This window comes from Micropterus dolomieu, linkage group LG15, assembly GCF_021292245.1.
Source record: "Micropterus dolomieu isolate WLL.071019.BEF.003 ecotype Adirondacks linkage group LG15, ASM2129224v1, whole genome shotgun sequence".
Lineage (NCBI taxonomy): Eukaryota > Metazoa > Chordata > Actinopteri > Centrarchiformes > Centrarchidae > Micropterus > Micropterus dolomieu.
In genome coordinates this window covers 11861703-11882139 of record NC_060164.1, presented here as the reverse complement: position 1 = coordinate 11882139, position 20437 = coordinate 11861703, and the positions used below count along the sequence as shown (strand labels likewise).

Genomic DNA, 20437 nt, shown 5'->3' with positions numbered 1-20437 from the left:
GAACAACCTGGGAGCTGATATAAAATCTAATAGATATGTAACTACCAATATGCATTTGTTTGAACATGTTCACCATATAAACATGAAATGTTAATACAGTCTAATACTGCAGTGTTTGTTTTTAATTCTTCATCTGCCTGTAGAGGACAGAAATAGCACCTTTAGCTAGTAACTGTAGTTGACTGTAACTGTTAAACATTTCAACACAGAGAAAAATATGAGATTGTAACTTTCTATATCATCAGTAAAAATGACAAATATTGGCTATGCTAAAGGGCATGGTTTCCATTGGAAATGTGTGGGACATGCTTCTGTCACTTTCCAAAATTCCAGGTTTTTTAAAGTTACAATTTGAGTAAACCACGACATCCTCTCTTAACAGTGTCCTCTACTGCCCAGCTGTCATAATCTAAATGAAAGAGTACTCTGACTTGGTACAAATGCCAGATGCACTCATCTAGGTCGCCTTCGGCTGTTACCCTCTGCTTACAGCAATAAGCTCCATGAGATGTAGGGAGTGCTTTGGCGACTGTTTTGTGCTGCAAGTTTTGGCTCCCAGGCTGCACACAGGCTGCCTTCAGCCATTTGATTGGTGGAGCTTGCTGGGGTCCTCCGTAGTCTTGCAGCTTTGCCAACAGCAAACATCAATCACTGATGGTATAAATGTAAATTGTATATATACACACACACACACACACACACACACACACACACACACACACACACACACACACACACACACACACATATATATATACTTTTTGATGTTTATATTAACATCGTTGAACAGTAGACTCCGTGACTTCATTGTGTCCCCCACTAAATTTGTTGTCTTGGCTATGCTACATAAAATGAGTATCTTCTGTCAGATCTGTGGCCACAGATTTACACAGAGACAAACTGGGTATTTTACCTGCTGTGAAGCATTCAAGGGTTAAACACCAATATGTTAAAGGCTATTAATGACGGTAAAACTTCTGATACCACTATGTGCTCATTGAAGCTTTCTTCTGCCTTTATTTTTTTGATGCAGCTGGAAACAGAGGTCTCAGAGCTAAATTGCCCTCAGCAATGGAATATCACTAGCATGCTGAGACCTTTGCTCGCTAAAGGGGCACGCTCACATACTGAGACTGCACACCTGCTACATTTTAAAATTTTGTGTGTCTTCACTTTCAGGATATTAGGCTAGATGATACTTTTCCAAATGGAGCTTTGATCTACATGCTATGAAGTTATTCTTACTATTATTTAGTGAGAAAATTTTTTTTGAAATATGTTTGATCTCAGTAATTATATTATGGGGAGAAATGGTTATTGTGGAGCTTACTGTCACATTATATTGAGCTAGTTAAATTAAGCTTAAGTAATGACTAAAAATACAACACATTTTTTAGTTTTATAGTTTTATATAGTCAGTGTTGTAACCTCTATGTTCCACATGCTGCTGCTATCTCAGCCAGGACACTCCTGTAAAATAGATTTTTAATCTCAGCGCGGCACTATCTTCCTTAATTATTTGTCATTGAACATTGTAAGAACTAAGCACGACAAATTTGGTTTGCATTAAATAAATACATATATTTAGAATGTATAAGATGATCAGCTAAATCTTGTTAATCTAGAAAAGCACACTATTAAACAAAAAAAAAATACAGTAAGTTTAGTTGACTCTGGGTATAAAAAAAGTGCATTATTTTCACTATCACTATACAGTACTGAGGTCAGTGATAGTCACATACATCTGCCAGGGCATCTTTTTTATAAATTGAGACACCTCTACCATAAGTCATATTGTCTACCCCCTCCCTAAAAAAGAATAATCACTTTAAATGAATGCAATGAGGATATACTGTTTCAACACATCTTTGGCAACACATCTTTTTCAATATCATATTAAGTATGTGTCAGTTCTCTTGTTGGCACAGCTTCACAGTAGCTCATTAACCAACTGTTTGGTAGGACACAATCTCAATCTTGTGGAAGGTGAAGGCAAGTGTAGCATGCCATGCAAATAAAGGGGTTTGTTCTCCATCTGGCCAGGAACACCTCTGGGGATATTCTCAGCCATGGAGACCAAATGGGTTTTGCATGTAAAGGGACCACACAATGCTATTGGACTAATTCACTATACTGCAAGAATCATATTTCTCCACTTCATGCAGTAGACTAGAGGCAAACTGATTGTTCCCTTGTCCAATGTAGCTCCCCTTTAAAACTGAAATGTGCCAACACCCAAAACCCAATGAAAAGGTGCTAATGGGCATAGGCACATTTTAATACAGATGGGAATTATGGAATGAAGTCTTTAATAAATCTTAAACATTAAGTGCTACAGTAACATAGTGTTCTTTCCATTGTGTGCAAAAATGAGGCATTAGTTTTCAGAACATTTGAATAAAAAAAGGAATGTAACATTCATACACTTTGTTACTGCTTTTCTGCAAATGTTACCAATGCTTAAATCATTAGTATTAATTATCAATTGCCTATATGAGAATTATTTACCATCTCTGAGATAAAACTCCATATTAATAGGAATAAGACATTTTATATGCATCTTTCCCAAAAAAAGACTAATTTGACTATCATGTTGACGGATCACGGATCTATTCAATGGCTGTGCAAAAGAATTGCCCTATATGGTAATATATAATGTTTAATGGAATACAACACCAATTATTTGTGGCTTCAACATCAGATTATGTGTCAACAACACTTAAAGAATAATTTATAATTATTTATCCAGCCAAGCAGCTTGAATGTTCTAAATTAAAAGAATTAAGTCTAGAGTTTTTTTTACAGTTCAGACAGCTGAAAGACAGAGTTGGAGGACATGCAACAAAAGTCCTAGATCTTATTTCAACCCAGGATGTTGTAGTTTACATGTGCATTATGTTATGTTTGCAAACAGTTCAGCAAACTGAGCAAGGACACGAAAGCCTACAGTATAGATTGTGTACAAGACTCAGGAATCTGATGCAACTCTGGCTTGTACTGTTATCTGTGTTGACTGATGCCATGCGTGTTTGTTTCATTTGTTGTGGTTGTCGGCCAGTAACCCTCACCCCAACCTCTACCCTAACTCTCCCATTTTCAGGTTGCTCTTCTATCAGGTTTGGCACTCCCTGCTGAGGCTGCTCATTAAGAGGAAAGTGGAACATCTGTGCTGGTCAGGCAAGATGACTTAGGCCTCCTGGCCAGAGCCTCAGCGGAGAGTCACTGCTAGGAAGAACAAAAACTTCAGGAACCCTCTACAATCAAGAGAGGATAACTGCTTTCCTTATGTTTCTTCTTTATAAGAATATTCTTTCAACTGGCTCTCGTTTTAATCTGGCCTCCAGGTTCTCAGAGTATACCTTTGTAGACAAAACTCATTTCCATTGTGGCTGTGTTTTACAAATCCTTTAAGGCTACTCCCAGTAGGAACCTCCTAATGGCTGCCTTTTGTTCCTCTTGAACTGACGAAGAGTAAAGTCGCCACATCACCCTTTTGGTGAGACTGATATAGTCTAGTGAAGTATCTTGGGAAAACTATGATACTTAGCTTTACAACACATTTAATACAGCAAGTTTGAGAAAAAGTATCAGTACTGGCCACAAAAAGTTTGACTGTCTCCATCCACTATTTATCAAAATATTAATGTTGCCTCTGGGGCAACTTCTCATTAGAAATCAGGGTCTCTTCAATTGACAACTTGCTAAAAAGTAGCATGTAGCCAGAATTTAAACACAAGAACAACATAAATTATAAGTAAATATTTTTTTTTCCCAGTATAGAAATTTGCCCGACCAATACTAGACTTTTGAGACTGTTAGAAATTTGATAGTTACAAAAATCCAACAATGATAAAGTCATTCTAAAGTCATCAGTATAAAATACATTTTTACATAAGCACATAACATACCCAAACAAAAATACATACAGAGTACAGAAAAGCTAACAAAAATGTACTTGTTCTCTCTCTCTCTCACTCTTTCTGACTGGCTGACTATACTCCTGCCACACCGTCTCCCTAAATATCTAAAATGATTAAATGATCCACCATCTTCATGTCAAAATTGGTGAAACAGCAAGGAGTAGCAGCTTGCTTCAAAAGCACTTCAATAACACCTGCAAATTACAAACAAATGCAAAGTACACCCCAAGTCTAGACCACTGATATATTTCATAATACAACCTTGCTAACAGCATGAACCCTCATGTTCACCCTGAGGCATGTTTTACCATCGTGCAGGAGCCATGATTTCCAACTGTGCTCATGTATAAGAGCACAAACTGTCTTTGAGTATGAATTTTTGAGTGCTGACCATATGGACTCAACTAAGCTGCAGTTGGAATGTGTACCATGTGACACCAAAGCTTTCGTTTCATAACTCAAGAATCAGTATCTAGCCTATAGCAAATAGAGAGATATCCATGAATTTTAATGTAGTTTTGCTGTGCACTTGAATTTGGTTTAAGAACATACTGCCACCATACTGTGATTTGTGCCAATTACACAACCAAGGTCTGACTGAGATGCCTGCGCACTCATGTTGTATTAATGCAATGCACACTGCAATTTTACCATACACCATACAACATAGCAAATGAGCACAACTAAAAGCCATTGACAAATTGGTGTTGACTTTATAACAAGTCAACCTTGGTAATATTTATTACGTGGTGTCAACTTGAGTGTTTGGAATTCAGTTAAATTCAATGAACTTCTATTTACATAGCACCAATACATAACAGATGTACTTAGAAAAGGTCTAGACCGTACTCTGTGTTATGTTATTTACAGTGATCCAACAATTCTCACCATGAGCAAGCACATGGCGACAATGGAAAAGAAAAACTTCCTTTTAGCAGGTAGAAACCTTGAGCAGAACCGACCAGTTGAGAGAGAGAGAGGGCAAGCAGCTGCAAGCTGTGTTGAACGCGCCCACACCTCGGGGAGCGACAGCTGTGGTCTTGTCATTGGAGGCCGGCTGTCGCAGCTCTGAATTTGACACTACACTTATCAAACATGAGAAATATGGAAAAGATCTGACAATGTGTGGTCGAGGTGCAACAGTTACTTCTTTTGAAAAACTGAATCTGTTAGCATGCTTGCTAATTTCGGCCGATAACATGTTAGCCCGTTGCTAACTTGAATGGGGGTAAAATTATTTAATTGTGCGGCTCTTCTAGTTTTCTAAATGTTATCAGATCAGAATCAGTTATCATGATTCAAATTCTGAAATTCTGAATGCTTTCACAATGTAAGTCATTGGGAAAATGTATTTTGACGCCAGTGTGCATCAAGTGACAGACCCAGAAGTTGTAATTGTCCATATTGTCCAGATTATTACTATTTGGTCACTATCTGGTCACTATATTGAATTGGCACGGCACACCACCTTGGGGCTTGGTATGGCTCCAAGAGGCTTTTTTTTGCTTCACAGATGATACGTTTGCCTCCTAAAATTTCGGACATCTAGGTGAAATTTACTGTGCAGGGGGTGCCGTCAAGCCACCTCTCACACCCATGTCCCAGAACCATATCAGATAACAAAATAGTAGTGCCAAGTTTTGAGTATTTGTCTTAGGGCTTAAAAGTCATTAGGGGGTGCTACAGAGCTGACGTGCCACTCCCAAGCTGAAATGTGACATACAAAAACTACAGGTGCAAAGTTTTGTGACCTGAGACGTGGGATGAGATTCTTGTGGCATTAAATCTGGCAGACAAATTCAAATTTAATTAGGTCTGGGAATAATGTAAGGCCTATACAGTTTCTTTGACAAATAACCTACACTGACTGGTAAATAACAAGTCTGTAAAATTGCTACGCTGGAATCAAGCCATGGGTTGTATAACAGCTCTGTATTTGTTGATTAGTAGCTATGTAGGATGGATTTATGGTGAACAATAATGGAGAGTAGTGAGTCACCATGCTTGTGTGAAGTGAAAACGACCAAGCCCACGCAAAGCTCTTGGTGTAATGTATGCAGCCAGCACCTAATTTCCTATTCCTCTCCAAGGAAGCCTTCTGAAACTAACCCAGCCGCTCTATTTATATCTGGCAACATCTTTTCATCTCCGCGCTGATAGAGCCATTAGGTACAGCACAACCCTATAGCATCTTAACCTGCACACTGATCAGTTTGAATGTTAAAACATTATCATTTATAATTCCTACGCTATAAGGGGGCTTACTAACAAACTTCCAAACAGGTCATTTCAACAAAGTAAGAGGTCTTTTTTTATAACTGGCAGAGCTTATGAATTGAACATGAATTAGACTTTCATGTGTTTCATTTCAGATGTGTGTGTGTGTGTGTGTGTGTGTGTGTGTGTGTGTGTGAACTCAGGCCTGAGAGGATGTGTATGTCATTTATGAAGGAGCGAGACAACAACAGTATGCTTTACATGCACTAAGTAACGTGATTATTTTAAATATCTAAACTAGAGTAACAGTTTCATTCCAAAGCTTTTACATTTGCAGTAATTTGATTTCCTCTTTCGCATCAGTACTCAAATGTAATCAAACAGTCACAGACAGCCCACAACACCAAGCTGTCTATTGAGCCATATTTTGGCACAATTTGGAACATGGCCATTTCTGCACATACTGAGAGTGTGAATACACAGTGGAGATGTGAATTTAGCTTCAAGAGTAGTGAGTTGTTTCTACAGACTTTTTGGATGATCTTTTTCACTAGGGCTGGGCGGTATAATCAGGTATACCGATATAATTTAAAAAGAGATATAGATTTAGACAGTTTGATGTTGAGTTAATTAATCCAGCGAAGGTTAAAATCAAGGGCAACTGGACTTGGTTGAAGATACTGGAAGACGTTTCGTCCCTCATCCAAAGGACTTCTTCAGTTCTGACTGACTGGCAGGGAACCTTTGTTTTTACCTTTGTTAACCTTTGTTGGATAACTATGACCTGGATGACTGAAAATCTTCATAGACGAGTTAATTAATACACTGCTCAGCCCTGCCCCTTCCTGTGCATCTGCACGCAGCCGTCCACTTACCAAGTCCTTAACAACATGGAGGGATAGACGGTGCCGGTCGACACTGCTGAAGACCTGGCTTGTAAAAAACAACTGTTCAGTCAGTGTTTCCCACACATACACTTTACTTTGGTGGGCCGGCTCAGGTATGTTTGCCGACACATTGTAGCATTTTTCAGAGAAATGGGGTTATTATGTTACAAGTCGCGACATGGTGGATATTTTAGAAGCACAGACCAGGTAAAATGACAGTGAACTCAATAGTGCAGCTGTCGTTAGCTACCACGTTGGCTTTGTTTCAAAAGGCTAACATGCGGCGGAACGGCAGGAAAAGTCCAGAAGACAAGTTCTGTTGTAGCGTACTACTGATGGAGAAAGTTATCGGAGCAGACATACAGGGAAAGACCGAAAGAAGCAGGGCACACTGACGTGTTTGCAGCAGAGGTACTGTACGTTAAGTCTGTGAGTGTGAAGAGAACTGAAGGAGGCAGATTCAATAAGTGAGTGACAGTTAAATAAGGTGGAGAATGAAATAATTAAAACGGTGAAATAACAAACAAGCTAAGTTCCTACAAATAGTAAAAACATGCCCCTAAAACCGCCCCCCACCCCCCAGCCAACTTATCAGAAAATACTGATATATTTTCTACCTGAGTTCTGCCAAACCGTCCATATCACCCAGCCCTATCTTTCACTGTAAAAATCCATTGTCACAGACATGAATTCAAGCTGACCACAGCTGCGATTTTCTGTGAGGGACAAAACTACCATCTTTCAATTACCAAGTTAGCATGAGCTCCAAACAATGCACTAGAGGACCAGTGAAATCTGCTTTGTTTGCCCATTTATGCTTTTTGTGTGTAGGGATATTGTTGAGGAGCAAGGATCTAAATTTACAGATCTGTTGGGCTTTTTTAGTTTGGATTTATTAGATGGCTTGCTTATGGAACCTGCTAGTGTAATTAAGTAATTGACTTAATTAATTTAAATGTTAGAAGAAACACAAAGAAGCACAAGGCTTGACTTTCATTTCCATATTCTATTCTGCATATTCCTATTTACAGTGATACAGTGTTCAATGGTAACACTGACGGTCTTTATGTCAGTGCGTGTGCTGTGACCAAAACATGGTAATATGCACAGTTAAAAGCACCTTTGTCTTTTTCCATGGTGATGGGAGCTAATGGGCTACCCAGATGGCTTGTTTGGACAGTTAATGAGTAGCAGAAAGGAAAATATGCAACTGCATTATGCAAAAGAGAAGGAACTATTTTATCAGAAACTGATTGCAATGACATGCATGACAATGTATTAACAGCTGACGGGTACACAATGGGCGAACAGGATGTAACCATGTAACCAGACTTTTTATTGGGTAGTTTTTTTTCTAAAATAAATTAGAATTATTTAGTTAAACAAATGGTATTGATTTTAATCTGGGTCTTGGCCCAGCCTTGCAAGCTACTGTTTCTATAAATAAACATCATCTGAAGGGGGCAATATGTACTGCAATATGTACTGTAATGTAAACACCAAGGAAACAGCCCAGAATGTAGTACCGCAGCATTTGATTTACCATGGACTGTAAAGAGAACAACCCTGCCACCACTGGACTTAACTACGGTTGGTTATTTAAAGTCATCAGCAGAAATCAAACCAAGATAAAGCAGTAAGTAAGTTATTCTCATAAAAAGGTCAAAAATCAAACTTGTCCAGCTTAATTGACTATTCTTCGCATAACTTTGAAGGAAAAATGTGTAAAAATCCAGGAAATGTATTACAATCAATAAACACCAACTTCCCAGCAGGCCAAATTTGATCATCATGTGATCAAACCATTGGCTAGTCATTGGCTGACCAACCCATGGCCAGCCAATGACTAGATTCCAGCTACACAAACTATTAGATCCTCTCCCAATGGCAGCACAAAATAAAACTTACTTTTTTGTATGAATCACTCATTGTTTGAAATCAACCTTGTAGGAAAATCTTTACTGTTGGTTTTTTTCAGAGGTGTCGGAAGTACAGTTGAACATATGATTAATGCACAAGACATCAACATTCATTGTCTCCATTGATATTTTTTGGAAAACCTCATACATTTCAGAGAGAAGATACAAATGATGCATACTTGACTGTGACAGGAATATATTTCTTTGCTAGAACCTTTTGATCTATTGTCTATCCTTGTTGTACATGTTTAACTTGATGAATTTGTGTTCTTCAAAGTACTTGAGCTGTGCAGTAACCTATTCAACAAAATGGTGTAGTTATACTTGAAAAGCGGTCTGGAGGGGGAAAAAAGCACTATTAGTATGAGGTTGTGGCGGTATGCTCACTCACCAGCTGGGCATCTGCAGGAGGCTGTTCCATTGGAGCGTGTCAGGCAGGTGGAGTTGTTCAGGCAGGGATTGTGGAAAGGGTCACAGGGGTCATAAGGCTGGTTGCACAAGGGGCCACTGAAGAAGGGAGGACAGGTGCAAGAAAACTCCCCAGGTAGGTTTGACTCCTGACACTGAGCTCCATTTAGACAAGGTCCAGAATCACACTCATTCACATCCTCTGCACAATCCACACCTGTCCAGCCTGGTGAGCACAAACACCTTGGATACACCAGAGGAGATATGGCACTGTCATTTCGGCATAAATTAAAACGAATCCTAAATACACACTTAAAACTTCTTAAATCGATTTCTAAGGGTGTCATCCTCTGCTAAAAATGGATATAGCAGCAGTACTGTGAGGTGCTGCAGCCACATGGCATATACTTTTTTTGTAATTCAAATGATCTACAGGACCGACTTATCTGTGTACACAGTGCTACACTACGTACATGTATTGGAGGTTTGTGTGAAACAGTACAGGGGATTTACAGGTTAATTGGACTACTGGTCAGAGCAGCTTTTCATTCTGGACAGCTGAATGTAGGACACAGGAGGTTAGAGCACTGAGTGGGGATTAAATGGAAATGTATGCGTGCTAGACACAGACAGAAAGAGAGAGACAGAGAAACAGAGAGAGCGTGTGTCAGCTCTTAAGGCAGGTGAATATTCCACTTGGTGGCAGTGAGTACCCGAGCACTACCAACCACTCCACCTTGCATTCCTTTTCATCCCCCAACTTTTCCACCTGAAGCAGTTTTACATCTCCCTAGCGAGAAGGGGGCATTAGCTGAAGCAGATCCACCAGCTTTTTCCTCCAATGAGTCACAGATCCCCTGAAACCTTTTCATGCTGTGAGCCATTGATTGACTCATTTGTTTTACCTGCCATCTGCAATTCATTATCTCCGCTGCCAGTGGAAGGACATATTGCTATCTCTGAACGGCTTCTTTTTCTGCATTTATTAAGTGACTGATGCACCTCATGAGGACAGCACCCTCGAGCCAGCTCGCACACCTACTTGTAGCTGTTGAGAAGGTCTGTGCAGGTGGCATTGTTTTTGCAGGGCTGAGATAAACATTCATCAATTTCTTGTTGGCAGAACTCCCCCTCCCAACCGGAGTGACACTCACACTCATAGCTCTGCAATACAACAAAGGAAACACTGTTAGATTAACATTGAAAATTGGTGACACCTTCCATCTGTACATGTCTCAGTATAGTAATTTAGATAGGTAGAGCCTAGTATTTAAAATAGCAATACACACCATTAAAATATAACTAAAAAGTACTGTATCGACATAATGAAGCTGAACACATTCTGCCAGTTATTATTTACTTAGTTATACCTGTTACAGTTTAGTATACTTGATTAAATTCATCTCAATTTTCTCACAAATGTTGCAGAATAAAACCTCCCACTAACAAGCCGATCTTTCCTGTGGAAATCTGTTTAAACTGTGGAAGAGTCATGCTTGTCTTAAATTTTCACATGGCTGCTATGCAGATGTATTCCTTCCACCACCCACCCTCCGGATAAAATGCACGCCTGTTTGTGTCCATGCCATTCGAGATATATAGTACAAGCCTTTATCAAGCATACAATATTACCACTCTGTATTTTGCATAGAAAGGAATTTTCATAGACAAGCAAACGTGTAAAATATGTTTCATTTAATTTGTCAGAATGTCTTTCTATAACCAATGAATATGTTGTTTCTACTGTACAAGAAATAGACTTATATATAGCCTCTTCTCATTTTTTCTTTCCTCCATTCACAGCAGCATGCGAACGTCCTTTATTTCATCATTGCAATCTGCATTATGATAATTAATCACAGAACAAGAGATGAATGGTTGTTGCCTATTACTTTCTAAGGTACCAGTTTAATTTAAATTCCTCTTTACATACAGGATGATGGTAGTTATATGGTCAAGGGTTTTTCAGGATTCCTCATTGCCAACATCCTGTCTAAAGGTCCTGGGTGCTGCTGGTTGAATGTATGCTAATCTGTATTTCATACACTGGAGGGGAGCCGTTAAACTTTGTCTGATATAATTTGTACACTGTGGCCCCTATGGTGGTGGGGGGGGAAATGCCGTCATCTCATGATAAATTAGATACCTCCAGGAGACTCCAATTCCTTACCCCTGGCAATAGAACATAATCTCATTTTTGCTGCTAAGTCACCTTCAGGGACCGCAATTCTCCAAAATAAGCTAAAGCTCTGTGGGACACAGTGTTCAGAGAGAAGAATAGCTGCACTGTAAACAAGACTGTGTGAAGGGGTTTCCAAAAACTATCCCTATTTGAATAATGAGTTGAGAAAAAAAAATACACCGGTGAAACAGAGAACAGTGTGACTACAAAAATATTGGTTGAAATCACATTATATCCCTCATACCACTCCCCATTCTCTTCTTATGCAGTATCCTTTTGTCTTTAGATTTGGAGTATTTAGTTCCCAGAAAATTACAGTGAAATGTTTTAACCAGAATTCTGCCCTTCACTTCATGAAACATGGGGTTAGAGTTAGGGTTAACATTACAGAATTCCTTGTAGACTATTAATAATAAACAAATAAATAATAAATAATATATAGAGAAAAGAATCACCATTTCTGCTTAAGTTTTCCTATAAATGTACAGGAGCCCTTTCTTGAAATCAGTGTGTCTTGACAACAACGTTAGAACATGCTAGTTTGCTTCAGGTAGTACCTATAACTACAAGAAAGTTACCAATGAAAGCCTAAAGTTAGTTTTATGTGGACATTGCCCACACACTTTTCACACTTGAGATAAAAATTTAGGTAAAAATCCAACAGGCTGGCTTTGAAACCTCAAAGCGTGGTTTAACAATCCATAATCTGGCTTTAATAATTTGTGACTAGTTGGATAAAATATAGATCATTATTGACCAGTTGTTATGGAAGACGTTTACTGCCACGCTGAAAGCTTAACAATTAGTTGTGAAAATGTCAAAGTTAAGTTTGAAAGGTTCTGAAGTACTTTGTAAGAGCAACTTTTTCTCCTCACCATCATCCGAAACATGCTGTTTTTGTTAAATAGATCTCATCTTTCTTTATGTACACATTATGTATTAATTTTCAAGAGTACAGACTAATTTTAAACCTGAACATTCGGTATGGACTGTACACCAAAACTTATCTGTCTTTGTCGAGTGAGAGAAAGAAAAAAAAACTAACCCAAAGAATTTATCTATGACACATCTGTTTCACTACTGCAATCTGTTAGCAAATAAGCATCTGTTGGAAAAAGGCCCCTGGTACTCATTGCACAGTTTGTAAGCAGCATTCAGCTCCCAAGGCCTTTTTGCAGCTGCAACAGATCAATGTTATTGGCTTAAAAAACACTCAAATAACTACAGAAGTAAAGCTGTGCCTTGCAAAAAGAAAGTCTTAAAATGTTCCTTAAAACCCAAGAGTGTGTATCTGTGGAAACAGACATCAGTAGAGAAGGACGCTGCAACCAGCAATGGAGAATATACTGTGTTGTGAAGGGTCTGTTAACGGAATGTAAAGTCACTGAATGACCATACAAAAATCTAAAATATAGAATCAAGAGATTAATCTTTTTAAAAGACGTCTAATTAATTAGCCAAAGGAAATAATATGCATTGTTTTGGAAATCTAATAGCAAAAAATGGTGTTCTGGGCAAAATATGGACACTTACACATACTTAATATGTCTACTGTTTTTCTGCAAGTATACTTAGTAACCTTTAGGTCATTTTGGCACATAAAGAGCTCAGCTCACAATGCATAAATGGCATAACTGGCATGATTTGTCTATTTGGAGATGCAATAAGGTGCATTTACAAGACATTTCCTGTTCCTTGTTTTACCGAGACACCTGATACTTGAAATACTTGCATCTCCTCATGCTCAACAAAGTTCCCAATAACACCAATAAAGTCTTCCAGATTGGCTACAATATATAAACCTGATCACTGTCCACCTGTAGCAGAACCCAGAGGCATGTAGCCATATTTTATTCTTTTTAATAATACACCACTATTCATGTTATTGCATATGTCTATATTTTACTGCAATATAAATGCTTTTAAGCATTAACAGCATGACAGTCACCACAGGTAATAGGCAGCACCTTGTGTGATTCAGATCTGTCAATATTCTACAATCAACTGTAGAGTATTTAAATTGGTTACCAACTCTAGTGATTTACAGGACATCAGGGCATTTTAAAGACATTTAAAGGCCATTATATTAGCCCATTACACTGCCAAACAAAAGATGTGTCCACTTACCAGATGGAGGTCCTTACATGTTGAGTTTGTACTGCACAAATTGTTCACACAGTCATCAATGTCTTGCTCACATCTCAGTCCAGCATAACCAGGATTGCAAAGGCAGTAAAAGCCATCTACAACTGAAACAAAAATCAGATGGACAGTTACAGCACCTTGCATCATAAATTAATTCCGTCATCCCTCGGTCGTTCCTACTAATGTACTACATATCTACACAGGTAAGTGCTGATTATGAACATAAAGCAAAATCACCCACTGTGATTTCATTTTTTTAATGGATATGGCCATTAAAATAAATGCCTTGTGCAGAATCAATCAAACTTGTTGTTGCTAAATCTCTGTGACAGGTTGCCGCCCTCTGCATCAGTCTGACAGAGTATGACACCCTAACCATCTTTAAATGAACCTGTCTGCAATAGCCATTCAGTCCTCTTTTCTCCTACTACTTTCCTTGTGCCTGGTCTTTACTTATCCCACTCTTTCTCAATGAAAGCCTGAAAGCCTTGTCATCTGTTTTCACACTCTCAACACACTTCTAACACATTGAATGAGGGGGGAAGAAGTACAACAGAGGGAGAGAGCCCATTCCTGGGCCGTGCTTTATTCAGATGTTACAAATGTGCCAATTTCTTCCATCAGAAGTTAAAATTTCACACGTCTACTAATCCATTCCTTCCCGTCTTTAATTATTAATATGGTGTTAAAGAGGGATGCATCATTCTGTTTCTCCAACACAACACTGGTGTACAGGCAGCCACTGACAGAGGTAATTGCAGTTCTTACAGGAGTGAATTTATTACTTCCCCAGTCAGGGTCCCAGGATTCTTCATTATCCCAAAGATTTACCACGTAATCTATGCTGTCACTCTGTCTTGGTGCGTGTAGCTGCTATTACTCTCATTAAATGCTTTAGGTCCTGGGTGGCAGCAGCATTACTCATCTCAGCCACTGTGGCTATGCAGTGCTCTCCCTGGTGGTTGGCTGGCTGCTGCTGAGTGCCGGCCAATAGGTCCTAGAGGCCTGCCTCACTAACCTAAGGTGAACTGGCTGCACTCAAGATTAGTCAAGACAGCTGGCCGAGGTCTACTGTAGCACAGTGTAGGATAGGATACTCTCAGATAGTTATCCACTGCCATCACTGCACAAGCCAGTTGAAACAACATTGGCAGGATTTGTTGAGATGCCATGAAGGCTGGAAGGTAATACTACTGTAGTTACTACAGCATAAATATTTTGCTACCAAGACAATTCTACTTTGACTTTGCACAACTTACTGAAGTACAGTAATTGCAGTTATTTTAAAATAAAACATTTAACATAGTTGTGTGCAGTTCTTAATTTATTTCCTTTGCAGGACATGTAAAATAAATTAACCAAAATACATGACAATCATCGGCCAACTAGTGATAAATAACAATGCATTTTTAATCACTTATGCTAGTGATGGAATACACAGGGGTAAAATCATTGGAAGAAAAACAATACTGTGCTTTGAGCTTTGACTGTATTAATTATGTCATGTATCATCCATTATTGAAATTACAACACAACATTGATGCTTCATTGATTTCCTTCTACAGTAATGTTAAGGAACTAATCAAGCCTACTCCAGCAGGTAATGTCCTAGATCCTCACATCAGATGGAATAACTCCACTCTCATAACATCCTTATTAGCTGCAACGGTGACCCAATTGAAAACTGCCTGTTAGACAGTAAGTGAGCAAATGAAATTTGACATATCCATTGCATATGTGTGTGTTGCTTCCATCTTGAGTTCCTGTTATTAAGCATGTTCACGCTGTTTTTTTTACCATCATAGCAGAAGCCATGAAAACAGGGGCTGGAGCTGCAGTCGTCCACATTGATTTCACAGCGGGGGCCAGTGAAGCCCCGGCGACAGTGACAGCGGAAACCCAAAGGGAAATGCTCCTGATCCAACTCCTCCACACACACTGCACCGTTCTCACATGGATTACTGGCCTCGCAGGGTAAGAACTCACAATTATGACCTGGAGTGAGGCAAAAAAATACATGTTGGATGACCATCCAGCAGACAACAATCTATGTAGAAATACAATGGAACTACAAACCTGCAGCTATTAAAGATTAAGCCCATATTGTGTGTTTCCTTGAACCTGTCTTTGTGGTAGAGTACATGCTGTGTCAAGCTTACTCATTGAACAAAGAGACAAACAGACCAACAGAAAGTCACACAATGTCTTAAAAGTGTTTCAGTAGAAGCTGATCCAGAGTCACTTTCTTAATTTTCTTAATAAATTACCAAAGCAAAACAACAAAAATATTTGCAATTACAGGTTATCCTTGCAGAAATATAGTCAAACAATCGGGATGCTGGATTTATTTTAGAACCATTAAAACTAACAATTGCAGTCTTCATTTCATCCATTTCAGTGGCAGAACATTTGATAATAAAATGATTGATGATATTACAGTATCTAAAATATTACAAGGTTTTTGCTTTTGACAAAACAATTACCAAATGAATGGTTTACGTCCTCAGTTCTGATTGGCTGTCATGTCCCATGCTGATTTAAAACAAGTGATAAAAGCACACCTATGGCTGTGCAGCACTCCATCGAATTACTAATGTGCTAACAGCAGCATACCCTTTGCACAATTAAGACTTTTGTGTCACTTAGCTGTCACTTTGTTTTACCAAACTGCTAGAACTGTACAGACAATGAGAAAATTATTAGGGCATTCTTAAAGAAATTGCTGCAAAAATGATCAGCAAAAAATCTTGGTGAAATTGCTTGCTTATTTATAGAGGAACTGGAAATACTGAAATTCCGCACTTTAATATTGTGAATGCTTCTGACATTATGTAACAGCTTGCCAGTTGTACAATATGCAGGAAACAATAGTGCAATCTTTTATTGATAGTTTCAGAGGAACTACTTCAAGATGAGGCAATAGCTACTTTCCTTGAGAAAGAAGTGGCTGCGCTATTTTGTCAAACACGCAGTGCTGTCAAAATGCTTACTTAACTGGTCTTTGTATAAGGAGGGAGTGATATTAAAGCTCCATGAAGCATTATTTTGATGATAAGTGTGAATCAAATGACACTCTGTAGTCTGAAAGGGTTGCCAGTCCTGCCAGTCTCATCGAGAATCAACAACCCATTCTACAGCTGTTTGTTGCTTTCAGTATTTTTGAGTTCTGGCAGCTCTCACAAACTCTAGGACTGGAGTGCAGCAAAGTTTCCAGTGCCAGGTCCCTTATTTTATTTGAACCTACTTGTGCTGTGGCTACCTTCCATTTGGAGATACTCAGGAACATGCAATGTGTATACACAGCCTTGGAGAAAGAGTGGAAACAGGCTTGTGTATTAAATCAAAGAAGACAAAAAAGTTCAATTTGCTTTAGACAAACTGTGCTTCTTAGATGTGTGATCTTTAGCGAGGAAGATGGATGAGGTGCTGATTGGGTCTAACAACAATTTGAGGCAAACCAAGGCTTGGGCTTTTCGCAGTTGAAATCTTCAGCAACAAATTGACTTGTATACCGGCTGGGATTAAAACCTGAGTGATTATGTTTGAGGTGATTCTACGTTAGTTTACTACTGTGTAGCATTCAAGTTTTTTTCTTAAATTTGTTCTTGAGAAAGGTCCTAAGAGAAGTCTACGTCAGATTTGTGTTTCTTAAACTGCAGAATTGTTCGCGTAAGTGTTCTCACAATGATGAGTCCCATTGTCCTCATAAAATAAAAGCATGTGCCAGTTAATCCTAATTGGCATAGGTCAACTCCCCACCAATCCCCATAAAACGGCACACAAGGAAAAGTTGAGAGATAAGTCAAGAATGTCAAGAACGGAAATCTAAAGACGGTACTGCTGCAGCTAACGAGCTGTCATATTTAGTACCAACTGTAGAATATCAAAATAACAGTGTAATATGTAGGAACAGGTCTGGTGTTGAGTGACGCTACAGTGGTCAGGTGCACTGCACATCTGACACTACACCTAACACTTAAATAACAGAACATTTCCAGTTACATCTAGTGTCACATATCAGTGGAGGGTTGAGTGAAGCTGATGCAGGCAGGTGCGAAGCACAATGTCACCACACCAGACTCGACACCTAACACTTCCACCTAATCCCTTGATACAGTCTTCTAGGAAGGCTGAAAAAGAGGATTTCTTTTCGTTCTGCACCATGTGTGTCATTATTGTAAATATATGTTTATTATTATGCTTTTATTGTGTAATATGTAGGAATATATAGCTAAACTATAATGCATTTTCTATTAACTAGATAGTCAATGTGATGTAGTTCAATTATCATCCATTTTACCAAAATCGACACCAAAAATACGTTTATTGTGGTTAAAGCAAATAAGCCAGTAAATCCATCTGACCTGATCTATGAATGTATATGTGTGATTCTTCGGTATCTGCTGTCCCCAGATGCTTTATACTGTATGAAAAAGCTTCTCCTTCAGTTGAAAATGAAATTCCTGTAGTATCTGAAGGCAGCAGGACTTGATAAATCAGCAGCCTCTGAGAAGTGCCATTACACAGGACAGTTGTGCAGGGCTGTTTACCTTCATTAAATTGCCTGAAAAGCTAGCAGGCTGCTACAGTGTAACCATACAGACCTTTACACATATCAGACTGATTGGTTAGTTATCGAGTTATAACTCGATATTCTGCTTTTTTTTTATGAGGGAGACGTCTGGTTACCAGGGCTCAACATAAAGCCTAGCATAGTCTTGAAGGCTTCATCAAGGGATCAGGTGGAAATGTTAGGTGTAATGCCAGACGTTGCACCTGACTGCTGTCACTGGAATGCAAGTCAGGCAGACAGGTAGGCATTTCGCTTACTGGTGCGAATGCATATTGATATGTTCCACCACTCATGTTAAGATGACGATCTTGTGCGGTCAATGGTGGAGCGAGTACGTGTGTACTGCTGAGTGAAGGACACCTTCTGGTGAGTGACACTTGGTGAGTGGTGTCATTAATTAGGACATACCCTCGATCTCCTAATAAAACAAGTCATTATAGAAATAGACGCTCACTGTTGCTGTAATTTATAATTACTCAAAGATGCGTACCAATGAGACATGTGTCTCCAGAAGCTCCTTGTTTAAGGCACATACCCAAATCAGAATGGTTCTGTAAATTATAGGAGTCGTGTGCACCTCCTGCGAGGCGGGAGTCGCAGATGAGTTGTACATTTTTGTAGTGGTACAGCTTGTGGTTGAGATATGGCAAAGGATATTTTGCGCCAATGGTGTTGGGTAGACCAGCAATAGAATGGAATCCTTTCTTGACTGGGACCTGTTCTTCTGCTGTATGGCAGATTTTTGTGTATTGTGTGGCCAGGTGATGTATTCCATCTGCATCGACCAGAGGAACAATATCACAAATTATTATATTTATCAAAAAGGTGAGTTTTACTCCCAAACAACAGGGACGCTGCCTGAGCCAAAGTTGACCCTATCCCAGAAAGAGGGGAAAAGCTTGACTGAGCTCTACATCAAAGGACTTGGAATGCAACTGAAGCGCTCTTAGATGAATCACATGTCAAATCAATACATAATTAAATAAATAATAAAACAGACAAAGGAGTATATTAATACTCTCTTGTTAAAGTGAAATCTGTCTGGCACAATATGGTATCCAGGTCATCATATTCTATACCAGGCTGCTAATCACATGCACCCCAAAATGGTTCCAAGAAGGAAATGGGCCTGCTCTACTACCCAGAGACTGTTAAAACTTCTGCTTTGACACCATACAGACCCGAGACACCATTCTCCAGGACCCCAAACTCTGCATGACGCTAAGATTTATCATGATAACTGGATTAACAAACCACTCTTAGTTAAGAAATGCACAGAACAATCACACACACAACAAACCACTTCTTCCTGTTCCACAGCTTTGTGTGAAAAGATAACGTTCACCAGAGCGGATCATAAAACTCTGAAGGCATCTCTCTGAGACTGAAAAGTCCTCCTCTCTACACTGTTTAAAATTCTCTCTAATCAATGTGTAAACTGAATAACAACTGAATGTAATCTTGTATTGTTCTGTAATGTTAAATTATTGCATTATAACATATGCCTCATTTCCTTTATTAAGGATTAATTCAATTATCTTTGACGCCAAGAGTAGTCAGGGATGTCAAGTGTGACATTTATGATAAAACGTTCCTCCTCGTTCTCCTACTATTTTTAAAGTTAAGGGTTTAACAATGTTTTACTTGAACCTGTTTAATTAAGCTTTTCTTATTATCTTGTTTTATCATAAGGAAGTACGTTTGATAGCATAACTATATGTAGAGCAGTTATAGTTAAAGAATATTTTAATTAATGAAATACCTTTCATTATTTACATTTTTGTATTGTTTTGAAATGTATAACTGCCATGGTATAATCAGTGTGTTTGACTATTGTAAATTTTGTCACATGCGCGTACTGTAGACATTTAAAACCAAAATTTGTAAGTGTAAATAAGACTTAATAAGAATTTAACCAGAGTGGGCAGAACATGACCCCCCACGTCACACTCCATTGACAGATCCCTTTAAAACCATGAATTTGTCTTTCTCCCACAGTTGTTTTCCTTTCAGTGATGTTTGTTGCTGTTGTTCGGCTGATTGTCTCTTGTCTTTTTTTCTCCCCATACCCCCCCTCCCCATTTTCCTGCAGGTATCTTTCAGCAACTAGTGTTTTTTCTGTCGTTTCCTGTCATCACCCCCCACCCCTGTTCTCTTACAGGTGCTGCGCTTTCTCAGTGCTGTCT

The 20437-nt window shown here is 38.9% G+C and overlaps 1 protein-coding gene across 1 annotated transcript in view; it reads right to left on the bottom strand.

Annotated features, from left to right (window-relative positions):
• Positions 1 to 20437, bottom strand: part of eys (eyes shut homolog) — a 276707-nt gene that overhangs the window by 95168 nt on the left and 161102 nt on the right. The window contains exons 25-28 of the mRNA XM_046071407.1: positions 15476 to 15673; positions 13661 to 13782; positions 10394 to 10515; positions 9335 to 9594 (exon numbers count right to left, since the gene is read on the bottom strand). Of these exons, the coding sequence (XP_045927363.1) occupies positions 9335 to 9594; positions 10394 to 10515; positions 13661 to 13782; positions 15476 to 15673 (702 nt within the window). The remainder of the gene's footprint in view (positions 1 to 9334; positions 9595 to 10393; positions 10516 to 13660; positions 13783 to 15475; positions 15674 to 20437) is intronic.